General features: G+C 42.0%; 1 protein-coding gene across 1 annotated transcript in view; it reads right to left on the bottom strand.

Moving 5' to 3' along the window:
• Positions 1-12,664, bottom strand: part of LOC145414627 (uncharacterized) — a 430,867-nt gene that overhangs the window by 168,208 nt on the left and 249,995 nt on the right. Inside the window, exon 6 of the mRNA XM_080284152.1 lies at positions 9,491-9,650. Within this exon, the coding sequence (XP_080140278.1) occupies positions 9,491-9,650 (160 nt within the window). The remainder of the gene's footprint in view (positions 1-9,490; positions 9,651-12,664) is intronic.

Here is a 12,664-nt window from a genome sequence, read left to right as displayed (position 1 = left end):
TCTCAGGATAGACTCTTCAGACAGGAGCGGGTTAGTCGGAACCTTTATGATACTCTTCACTACTGTGATGCTCTCGTGTTTAATAGCTTTAAAAAATTCTTTAGCGCGTCCTGAGACTAAGGCTGCAGAAAATTATAATAAATTGAGTCAGTAATGCTGCATGTAATCCCATCCCTACATTTTATTAATGGCACAGTTTTTGTGTACTGCAAGTTTAGATAATACTTATACCATTATTATGACACTTTTTGGGTGTGCTAATGCTGCACCATAATGGCACATACCGGTACTCTTACAGGAGTACAAAGCATACTGTATTTAGGAATGAAATTACATTTCATGCCTCGACCTTTTTTCCTGTTTTTTGGTGCACTGCCATACCTGCATCTTTATACATTTTATTGCATACATATACGCGCTGAAAGACCTCCTTCGGCTGCCTCCGCTCGTTGTCCTCAGTTCCTGTCTTCAGAAATGAGTCATAACTCGGCAACCGGTGGCCCGATTAGCCTGGAAGTTGTTTTATTCTTCAGGTTAGAGCATTTTAACGATACATTGTTCTAACAAAAACTGCGCTACTTTGCGCTGTCATAACTTTTTTTTTTCAACTTTCCATAATTTGTACTAATTTTGTTCGTATTACATATTTCTAGCAACTCCAAACCAGTTCAGCAACATTTATTTATTTATTTATTCATTCATTTATTTATTTGCAATAATATGCATGTTTTTTAGTGCGGCACATTCGCTTTGTTTCCACAGGTAAGCAGTTATTTTGCGAGTTTTTTCGCGATTCATTACAAATTACAGGGTGGGTTAAGGAAGCTAAAAATTACATTACCCGGTGCGCCAGACGATTCTCTTCACGTTGATAATGAAGAAAAATAGATTTTTCAAAACTTGAAAAAATGGTCCCGGCACCAGCGAAAAAAAATAGATATTTCATAGTGCGACGCATTTGCTTAGTTCCCACAGGTGTGTCGGAAGCCATTTTGCAAATTCAAGAAATGGGTCATAACTCGGGAACCAGTGACCCGATTGGACTGGAAATTGTTTTATTCTTTAAGTTAGAGGAAGGGCAAGAGAAGGTGTGGCTTTGTTAGTGAGTCCGGAAGTACAGCAGTGTGTGATTGAATGGAAGGTGTCATCGAGACTGATGTAGGTGAAAGTGAAATTTGAACATGAGTTGTGGTGTTTGTGAGTGCATATGGGCCTGGTAGTGAAAGGGATGAAGAAGAGAGGGAGTCTTTCTGGAATGATGTTGATGAGTGTCTGCAGAGTTTTGGAGCGAATGTGAATGTGGTTAGGATGGGAGATCTGAATGCTAGAGTGGGAAATGTAGCAGTTGAAGGTGTAGTTGGTATGCATGGTGTGCTAGAAGAAATGAAAATTTGGAACGAATGATAGGGATGTGTGTTGAGCGAAAGATGGTGATTGGAAATACGCTGTTTGAGAAAAAAGATATTTATAAGTATACATGGGTGAGACAGGAGGGTGGAATGGTTGTGGATAAAGCATTGATGGACTATGTGGCTGTCTAGAAATGTAATAGGAAGATTGTTGGATATGAGAGTTCTGAGAGGGGAGGGTGGAGGTATGTCTGACCACTACCTGGTGGAGGGAAAGTTAAGAGCAGGTAAGAGATGGGTGAGAGCTAGGAGGGTTAGGTGTGGCGGGAGGTTTTGAAAGTGAGTGAGTTGGATAAAAGACAGAAAATGATAGAGTATCTGGAGAAATTGAAAGATAAGTGGAACACAGTGAAAGATCAGGAAAATAGCAGTGTGGGAGAGGAATGGCGGTTGTTTAAGAGTGCTGTGGTGGGGCATGCAGAAGAGGTGTGTGGTGTGAGACGTGTGGGTGGTGGTGTAAGAAAAGGAAGTGAATGGTGGTGCGAGGAAGTAAGTATGGCTGTGGCTGAGAAGAGACGTGCATATGAAGTGTGGCTGCAGAGGAAGGATGAGGTGTCATATGAAAGGTATAAGGAAAAGAAGAATAGGGCGGGAAGGGCTGTGCGTGATGCTAAAGTGGCAGCAGATGAGAGGTGGGGTAGGCGACTGACTGAGAATTTTCAACAGAATAAGAAAATGTTTTGGAAGGAGGTGAAAAGGGTGCGAAAGGGAGAGTCTGGGAAGGAAGAGCGAATAAAAGCAGAGGATGGAAGGATGTTAACTGAGATGGATGCAGTAAGGAAGAGATGGGCAGAGTATTTTGAGAGATTATTAAATGTAGAGGAGGAAAGGGTAGCTGAGATTGTGGCGGATGGAAGGGTACAAGGAATAAATGTGTTGGGAGAGTTGAATGATTCTTTGATCACGAAGGAGGAAGTGGAGAAGGCAGTAAAGGAGATGAAAACAGGGAAAGATGCAGGTATGGATAGGTGTGCTGTGGAATGCCTGAAGAGTGGTGGAGTGGCTATTGTTGACCGGTTAGTAAGGCTGTTGAATGTGTGCTTTGTGAAAGGTATGGTGCCAATTGACTGGACAAGTGCTTGTGTGGTCCCGTTGTATAAAGGCAAGGGTGATAAGTATGAATATACTAGCTTTAGGGATATAGGTCTGTTGAGTGTTGTAGGTAAGGTGTATGGTAGAGTGTTAATTATGAGAGTTAGAGTGGGTACAGAGGGAGTAATTGGTGATGAGCAGTGTGGCTTTAGGAGAGGGAGGGGATGCGTGGATCAGGTGTTCGTTGTAAGACAGGTGTGTGACAAGTATTTAGCGAAAGGCAAGGATGTGTTTTGGGTATTCATGGATTCAGAGAAAATGTATGATAGAACTAATAGGGAGGCTTTATGGACTGTTTTAAGATTGTATGGACTTGATGGCAGGTTACTAAAATGGGTGAAAAGTTTTTATGTAAATAGTACAGCGTGTGTAAATGTGGGAAATGCTGTGAGTGATTGGTTTCCTGTGAGAGTGGGGCTGCGACAGGGATGTGTGATGTCGCCTTGGTTGTTTAATATTTATATTGATGGTGTTGTAAGGGAGGTGAATGCAAGAGTTTTAGGTGGAGGTCTGAGTCTGGTGAATGTTGATGGTGGAGAGTGGAATCTGAAGCAGCTGCTGTTTGCAGATGATACTGCACTGGTGGCTGATGCAGAAGAGAGATTGAGACAGTTGGCAGAGGAGTTTGGAAGAGTGTGTGATAGGAGAAAATTGAAAGTAAATGAGAATAAGAGTAAAGTGATGAGGTGTACAAGGTTGGTAGATGGTAGGAGTATGAATATAGTTCTGAATGGTAAGTTGCTTGAGGAGGCAGAGTGTTTTAAATATCTAGGGTCACATGTTGCCGTGGATGGAAGAATAGATGCAGAGGTGAAGTTTAGAATGAATGAAGTAGGAAAGGTGCTGGGAGGAATGAAAAAAGTGTTTATATCTCGTTCGCTTAGAATGGATGTAAAGAGAAGGCTGTATGAGGGTGTTGTGGTACCAACTGCGTTATATGGGGCTGAAACATGGAATATGGGTGTAGCAGAGAGGAGAAGTTTGAATGTAATGGACATGAGGTGTCTCAGGAGTATGTGTGGAGTGACGCGTATGGATCAAGTGCGAAGAAGAACTGGAGTTGTTCGGGAGATGTCTGGTAGCAATGAGCAGAAGGTGTTGCGATGGTTTGGGCATATGGAGAGAATGGATAATGAGCGACTGGTGAAAAAGATAACTAGATCTGATGTGAGAGGTAGGCTGAGAGGGAGACCACGAATAGGATGGATGGACAGTGTGAAGAGAGCACTGGATGCGAGAGGCATGTCTGTTGAGCAAGGAAGAGTGGCTGTGCGTGACAGAAATAAATGGAGAGAAATTGTGAATGAATAAATGATGACGCAGCCCTGAGGGGATATTCTCCCGCATTTGGTCTGATCAGCTAGTCAGGTCAGGTGCGGGTAAGAGGATGGGTCTATTATGATGTGGCAGGGGTAAACCAGCTCTGCTGTTGGGCCCTGCTGTGGATGTCACCGACTGCATTGTGCAGTTGACCCTTGTGCGGTGTGGTGCGGTGAGGATCTGTCCCTTCTCCCCTTTGGGGCTAAGGTGCGAATGAATGTGTTTGAATGGATGAGTAAATGGGGAGTGTGTCGTCCTGTCTCGGCTACCTCCCGTTCCTTGGGGAATGCAGCCTAGGTATATAGATAGATAGATAGAAGTTAGAGCATTTTAGCGGTACCTTGCTATGACAGAAATTGCAGTACAATGCGTCGGTTTTTGTGATAACAAATCGATCAACAAACCAACAAACATACAGAAATCGGATCATTAATATATATATATATATATATATATATATATATATATATATATATATATATATATATATATATATATATATATATATATAATGTTTTTAACGAAGTAAAAACATGTTTTACACCCGCGTTCGCAAAGCGAGAACCGATGTTAAGTTTTAGCCACATGTGTGTGTGTGTGTGTGTGTGTGTGTGTGTGTGTGTGTGTGTGTTCTTGTCTTGTATGTGAGTAGGTATCACTGTCTGTCTAACTGTGTATGAGTTTCCATCTGTTCTTGTCTGAGTGTGTCTGTCTGTTTGTGTGTGTATGTGTTGTGTATGTCTGTCTGTCTGCCTGTCTGTCTGTCACCCATAATCCCATCCATTCATATGCAGATGATTCAAGATTTCACAGTTCATTCACACTTGAACACCGATTCACAAAGTTCAGTATCTCTTAACTCACAACTCAGTACAGCAATTTCCATAAATCAAGACTCATCCAAGATCGCTGAATGGGAACAAAATAACACTGCCTCAGTAAATGCTAACAAAACCAAACATATACAACTTCCAAACAGACAGATATTGCCTGATTCCTATATAACCTTCAGTGATACAAATATTCCTATCTCTAGAAGTATTGAAATTCCCAGTGTTTCACTTAACAGTGCCCTCAGCTGGACCTGTCATGTTAGATCACTTGCTAAGACCGCTTCAAAGAAACTTGGATTATTGTACAGAGTCCGTAATCTCCTCGCTGACGAGCAGCTTGCTATGATTTATAATGGTCATGTGCGCTCTCAGTTGGAATATTGCTCACCCTTGTGGAATGGATGTGGAGAGGTTGCACTAAAATTACTAGACAAAATTCAGAATAAAGCAGTTAAAATTATTAATAACCCTGCTATTATAAATAAACTACCTACTCAACAATTAAGAAGGAATGTTGCCTCCCTTGCATTATTACACAGATGCTTTTATGGCAAATGCTCAGGCGAATTTACATCCATTGTGCCACCTCTCGATGCCTTCCCCCGCGTTACACGGGCATCTGGTAACGCACATGACTGGACTGTCACACAGCCATAGTGCAGAACTTCTGCCTATCAGAATTCTTTTATTCCCTGAGCTGCATCTCTTTGAACTCGCTTCCCCAGAATGGTTCCCTCCAAACATCAACCTACGGCTGTTCAAGTCCAACTGTTGTAGATTTTTATGCATGAAGGACACCTGTAATATGGTGTATGGATTTTTTTTTTATTCATTTGTTTTTTCTTACTCTGTTCTGTTATTAAAAAAAAAAATTGTGCCAGGCACAACAAATCTCGCCCGACCACTAAAGGTCAAAGGTCATGGTGCCAAATCAAAGCCCACTTGAGACTTCTTCTATCTTGATAATAGTAAATACCTCTATCTTCAACCAGTTTCGAGTTACAGCCCGCTGAATATCCGTGACCTTGAATTCACCCTTTTAAGGTCACTTAAGGTTATATGAGACTTCCTCTATCTTGATAATAGTCAATATCTCTATTTTCAACCAGTTTCAAGTTATAGCCCTCTGGTAATAGGTGGCCTTGATTTTGACCTTTTAATGTCATTCGATTACCTCCAAAATTTAATCACTTTCTTTTGAGACCAGTGCCCCCATATCCTGGAAGTTTCATGTGATATCATTTAGCTGTTTTTCCGTAATGTTGCTAACAATGAAAAAGGCAAACATAAACAAACTCGACCAAAAACAGTACCTCCTGGGACTCTGTCCCGGGCGAGGTAAAAAAACTACACAAACCAGGATTCGAATCCTGATGCCACCGGGCCTTAAGCCTTATAACTAACGAGGTGAAGATGAATTAGACAAGGTATTGTTGTCAGTTCAGAAATACATCATTTTATAGGATAGATGGACAAAGCTATAACCCAAAAGATCAGCATTAGGCATTTTTATGAATCCGGCTTTGGGAATAGACCTGACAGCCTGTTCCTTAAGGCCCAGTGGTCCTATTTATCTTATGTCGCCATTTCGGCACTGGTACCCGCCGCCCATACTTAGTATATTCTAGAACCCTCATTTATTTTTTATTTTTTTAAATAACAGAACGGAGGAAGGAAAAACAAATGGGGAAAAAAATAATAATCCATACACCAGACTACTGGTGTCCTCCATTCATAAAATATCTGTAACAGTTAGACTTGAACAGTTGTGGGTTGAAATTTGGAGGAAAACAACTCTGGGGATGCGAGTTCCAGAGAGATGCAGTTCGGGGAATGAAAGAATTCTGATAGGCAGAAGTTCTGCAATATGGTTGAGTGACATTCCAGTCATGAGCGCTACCAGATGCCCGTGTAGCACGAGGGAAGGCATGGAGAGGCGGCACCACGGACGCAACCTCGTCTGAGCACTTGCCAAAAAAATATCTGTAAAATAATGCAAGGGAGGCAACATTCCTTCTTACTTGCAGGGGAGGTAGTTTATATGTAATGGCAGGGTTGTTAATGATTCTAACAGCTTTATTCTGAATTTTGTCCAGTTGTCTCAATGCAACCTCTCCACAACCATTCCACAAGGGTGAGCAATATTCAAGCTGAGAGCGCACATGACTCTTATAAATTATAGCTAACTGCTCATCGGTGAAGAAGTTACGGACTCTGTACAATAATCCAAGTTTCTTTGAGGAGGCCTTAGCAAGTGATCTGACATGAGAGGTCCAGTTGAGGGCACTGTTAAGTGAGACACCAGGAATTTCAATACTTTTGGAGATGTGAATATTAGTAGCAGTGAAGGTAATGTACGAATCTGGCAATATCTGTCTATTAGTAAACTGTATATATTTAGTTTTACTAGCATTAAAAGAGACAAGGTTGTTTTGTCCCCATTCACTGATTGTAGCTAGATCTTGATTTATGGAGATGGCTGTACTGAGTTGAGAGGTAGAGATATTAGACTTTGTAAATGGATGTCTGAGTGTGAATGAACTATGTAGTGTTGAGTCATCTGCATATGAGTGAACGGGGTTGTGAGTGACAGATAAGAGATCATTAATATGAACCAGAAATAGGGTTGGTTTAGCACTGATGTCATGGTTTTAGCAGGTGTGTTTTAATGTCAAGTTGGTGAGTCTCCTGGAAGATTGGGAAACTCGTTTGTTTTAACGCAACTTAATCAGACTTTTCCTTGCTCCAGCCTGAGACTGAACTCCTGCCGTATTCGACAATAATCACAATGTTCTTTGCCCCAACCTGGGATCGAACACCTTTCCTGTTGAACATCAGGTCCCTTCTCAAACCAGTTGATGCCTTGTTGTATGGCACACAAATTCAAGATGAAAATATTGTTTTTTAATTATTAGTCTTTCTTCTTCTCTCTCTCCGTATTAAATATCTGCTCTTCATATACCGGCATAACCTTTGTTCTTAAATCTACGTTCCTCAAATTTTCGCACCTCCTGTAATGATATTTATATTCTTTCCCTTTTCATCTTGTTCCATCCATCCTTTTCTGATTCTTAGCACTTGATAATCCAGTGGTTAGAAAGGTCCGGTCTGAGTGACTGCGTTTTATAGGCTCGATATCCAAGAGATGATTGGAGGCTTTCGATTATGTAATCTCACCAAAGGGAGTATGCTGGTCATTTGCTCTTAAATATACTGGATTATGGAAGCCTTCCTCTGACTGCTACACCTCAGAGGGGGTGAAATGGAATTGGTGGTTACCTGCTGCCGCTTACATTTCTTATTTTCTCTGCTGGGGCGGATCCAGCATGTTGTACAATACCTCTTATGCTGGATTGCAAAACTTTCTTTTTTTCTTTTTTTTTTTTTAACCCATCGACGATGGTCATGTGTGTAAACTTTACATTAAAAAATAAACTAATAAACAGAGGAATTATTACTTCTCTGTATGCTTTACAGCCATAAACTACAATGTTCATCACAATAGTCAAATTCATATGGTAGGGAATTTTATAAAAATATCTTTATTTCCTTCACCAATATTTACGGTGACAGAGACCATTCTCTCGCCCCCAAATGGTATTTATGGAAGCAGTAAACTTCAACCTTATGGGACAAATCTGTTTGGAACACCTTGACCCACTAGACCATCTTCTATTTGGATATCATGTTTCCACTCAGCGTATTAACCCCTTAAGACCACAATTATTTCTGGCGGGTACTCCCTCCCCCCCCCGCAGCCGCAGTCGGGGGGGGGGGTTGGCGACTTTCACCATGAGTGAATTGACTGTGTTCTGGCTAAAGAGGAAGAATTAACACACCTGACAACGCAACCCGCACCCCCGTAGGCCTAATGGTTACCGCACAATCGCGCGTCAAAATAAAAAACGTTGATAATAGTTACCCCTCGAAAACAATCTAAAACGTGAAAATTTTCATAAATACCTATTTTTCTTATTGAAACAGGTTATTTCAAAGTGTTTTGTCACACCAACCATGAAAACTGGTGTATGTAGGTGTGGGGAGATTACTAGGCTGTGGGGAGATAAAGAAGGCTGTGGGGAGTACTGTAGGCCTATAGGTACAGGGGTTTTGCATGAAAAGAAAACACTTCAGTGTATTCTGCAACACCTTGGCTGCCTAATACCTCTCGGGGGTCTGTAGGGGGTGGGAGGGTAGTGAGGGACAAGGAGGGAGGGATGGGGTGGGGTTCGGGGGGGACACAAGGCTAGCAGGGTGGGAGGAGGGGCAAGAGTGGGTGGGAAGGGACACAGGTGGTGGTGGGAGGAGAGATGCATGTGCGTGGAAGGGTGGGAGGGCGATGGGGGACAACGAGGGAGTAAGGGAGTGGGGTAGATGGTGGCATGGTGGCAGCCCAAAGGGGGGGTGCCCCCCTACCGCCTGGGTCGGTCCGATCCCCCTTCACGCCACCTCAGGGGTGAGTTCTCATTGGCCTGAAGCCATGTACGTCATAATCTGGGTGGAGCAAATGCTCCTTAGTTTTTTACAGATCCTGCGCAACTGATGCGATTAGGCAGTTTGGCATAAAACTCTCATCACATCAGTTGATGCAATTAGGCATTAAGGGGTTAATGGTTTTCTAGGCTACAAGAAACCGTTTGGCTCGTCATTTCAGTGTAAAGTCCCCTGAAGTAGCATTATATGAACTGAGCTAATGCTGAATGCCCCCAACGACCACCTATTTGTTGGACGGAAAATTGCCACAATTGGAAAAATGAGGGTGAGGACTCCTTGGACTCCCTTCTTTCCCCTATCAACAACTGTTCTACCCATCCCCCTGCCCTCCCCATGGCTGACCTCGGCGTCGTGGTGTATGGTATGAAGGGGTTGTGCGGTGTGGCGGAGGTCCCATAGGCAGGCGGCGGCATCGGTGGCCCAGGAGGCAAGGTAGCGGCCACACCAGCTCAACTCAGCGCCGTTCACCTCACCATCGTGCCCCACTAGCTCTCCTTTCATCCTGGAATAGTAAGCACAAAAATGGAATCTCTGAATAACTAACCTATTGGCATTCACTTCTGAAAAAGCGGAACGTGTTCCAGTAAGCATGCTTGCTGATCCTGTTATTTTAGCTCAAAGAAGTGTGGCATTCCACATGCCTGATATTTGAATACTTAAAAATTTTGAGATAACTTAAGAAACATCAATTACTTTTCATAAGCTAGCCAGTAATGTGTGAAGGTCTGCTATAGTTTTATTATTTCCAAGATAATTCCGTTTTGTTGCTCAGTTAACGAGCATTTTGACTTTTTTTTTCAGCAATATGGTGACGAGTTATGAGAATTGCCGCTTAAATAACGGCTAAATACTTTTTTGTAAGTTCTTGACTCACTCCATTTTTAAGTTTCCCAGATAACGGAGCATTGGGGCTCAGGTTGATGTTTTTATTTATTTATTTTTTATTTTTCAGGAATATGGTTGCAAAATTCGAGAAAAGTCATTGAAGTAATGCATGTTATATTTTTCATAAAGTTTCCAATAATTTGCATAGATTTGCCGCAATCTTAGTGGTTTCAAAAATAACTCGATTTGATGCTAAATTTTGCTTTTTTTTTTTTTTTTTTTACTTTTTGAGTAATACAGGAGTGAATTATGAGAAAAGCCACTTACTTTTCTATAAGGATACCAAAACGTGGTTAAATCTGCTGTAGAGTAAATATTTTCTTATACAACTCACTTTAAATGCTCAGTCTGACGCTTTTTATTTATTTATTTATTTTTTTGCAGCAATGTGATGAGCAGTTTTGAGGTAATCACTTTAATCCCTTTCCATAAGCAATTTGGGCAGAGCCGCTGTAGATCTAACATCTTCCGACACCATGCAGCTCATGCTTAACTTGACGCTTTGGAGCTTTTTTCATTAACATCAAATTTTCAGAAAAAGGCACTTAAATAACATCAGCTTTTCATAAACTTTTTATTCATCTATGTAGAACCTCAATAGCTTAAACAGTTCCCAGTATAATCAAATTGTGGTGATGCTCCATCAATTTGCTGCATGTAGAATTATGTTCTATCTCACTTGCCTCGCTGGCTCGGAGAGAGACGAAAGATGACAAAGGACTGTCACAATGACTTCAACCACCCAACACCACCCAAAAGGTGTCCTTTTTCTGTGGACACGTCCCAAATGTGCACACACACACACACACACACACACACACACCGCTCGCTGGCGCAGTGGTAACGTTCTCGCTTGCTATCTGGTAGACGGGAGTTCGCGCCTCGCTCAGATTGCGAAAAGTTTCACTGACGAAGTGGGTGGTTACTGTCCCCCTAGAGCAAGGGGACGGGTCTGTGGGTGTGTGAAGGTCACAGCCTTGCCCTTAGATCGGATTATATGAGCTCTCAGCTCCCTTCCGGGAGGGTAAAAAGCTGATGATCACGACCATCAAGTGAGCCTGACCGACCCTGTGAATTACACACACACACACACACAAGGCAAGGCAAAGTCGCACACCAGAAACACCACCAATATCCCTCGTCCCTCAACATCCCCCCATGACTCCGAGGCTCTAGTGGGTGTGGCAAAAATTGCTAAAAGTGAAAATGTAACACTTTATCAGAAACAGTTAGCGACACACACCGTACTTTATTATGCAAGGAAAAAGGAACCAAAGGCAAAAAGTTTCCAAGATTCTGTCCTCAAAGAAAAATTAAAAAAACAATACTGAGCCATATTCAAGATTCGTTCATTTCGAGATACCTGGATACATTGCGTTTAAAAGAGTGGAGGTCATAGGAAATACCGACAAAAAAAGACAGTTCCAGAGTTCACCTGCTACATATATGAAGGACTGGGAATAACAAATAACTTTCATTAGAGAGCTGGATAGAGAAGGAATGAGAATTTGCTCCCAGACGAGTGCTGCGAGTATGCACCCGCCATAGTAGTGGAGGGAAGCATGCAGACAGTTCAGAGGAGTATTGGGCATTGAGGTCGTGATGACAAGAGATAAAGATGCATCAATGCGGCGCAGAGACGGAGATTAAAAGGGGCCAGTAAGGAGAGGAGAGTTAATGAGATGAAAAACCTTTGACTCCTCCTTGTTGAGAGGAACTATACATGGCAGCCTCCACACACATGAGAGTTATACTCTACACAGGGTAGAATAAAACCCCTGTATAAAATCAACAACTGTTAGGGAGTAAAGAAGGTATGAGATAAGCTTTGCACATCTAATCTCTTGGAAGCAGATTTTACAAGAAAGGTAATATGATCATTCCATGATATATCCCGAAAGAATGAAACCCCAAGTATGTTCAAAGATGATGCATAATTAAGGTGGATATTGTTAAAAATTAAAGGATACTTGCAGTAGATTTTGGCAGGTCAAAAGATGTAAAAATTGTGTCTTTGTTGCGTTAAAAGCAACAAGATTACATTTACCACAATCTGAGATATAAGCCAAGTTTGACATTAGGTGTGCCATAGCCTCATCCCTTGTTTATTGAAATAATTGCTGAGATGGAAACTGCGAGAAACAAAGGAAAAGATGAAGGGTGGAATCATCAGCATGTGAGTGGGTAAGGCATTATGTACAGCACAGAAGGTCACTGATTAATATAAGGAAGAGAGCTGGTGATAGAACAGAGCCCTGAGGAGCACCACTATTGATGGCTCGAGGAGGAAAATGGTGGCCGACTACAACAGCAGCTATTGAACGACCAAAAAGGAAGCTAGAGCTGAAGGCACAGACAGAAGGATTGAAACCATACAAGGGCAGTTTGGAAACTAAAATATTTATGCCAGACTTGATGGAAAGCCTTTGAGATGTCAAGTGCAAAGGCAAAGCGTTTGCCAAAGTTCCGAGAGGAGGACAACAGGGAGTTTGACGGGGAGATGGGAAGATCGTCAGTGAAGTGCCCCTGGTGGAACCCCTACTGACAATCAGAATAAAAGGTTCTGATAGGAATAGATTCTAAAACTTTAGATATACAGGACGTTAAAGCAATTGGGCGATAGTTAGTGGG

Source organism: Coenobita brevimanus, chromosome 100, assembly GCF_032717465.1.
Source record: "Coenobita brevimanus isolate Jiangsu-jjx chromosome 100, ASM3271746v2, whole genome shotgun sequence".
NCBI lineage: Eukaryota > Metazoa > Arthropoda > Malacostraca > Decapoda > Coenobitidae > Coenobita > Coenobita brevimanus.
Note: the sequence above shows the minus strand (reverse complement) of the source record. Positions and strands in the feature narration are given on the sequence as shown.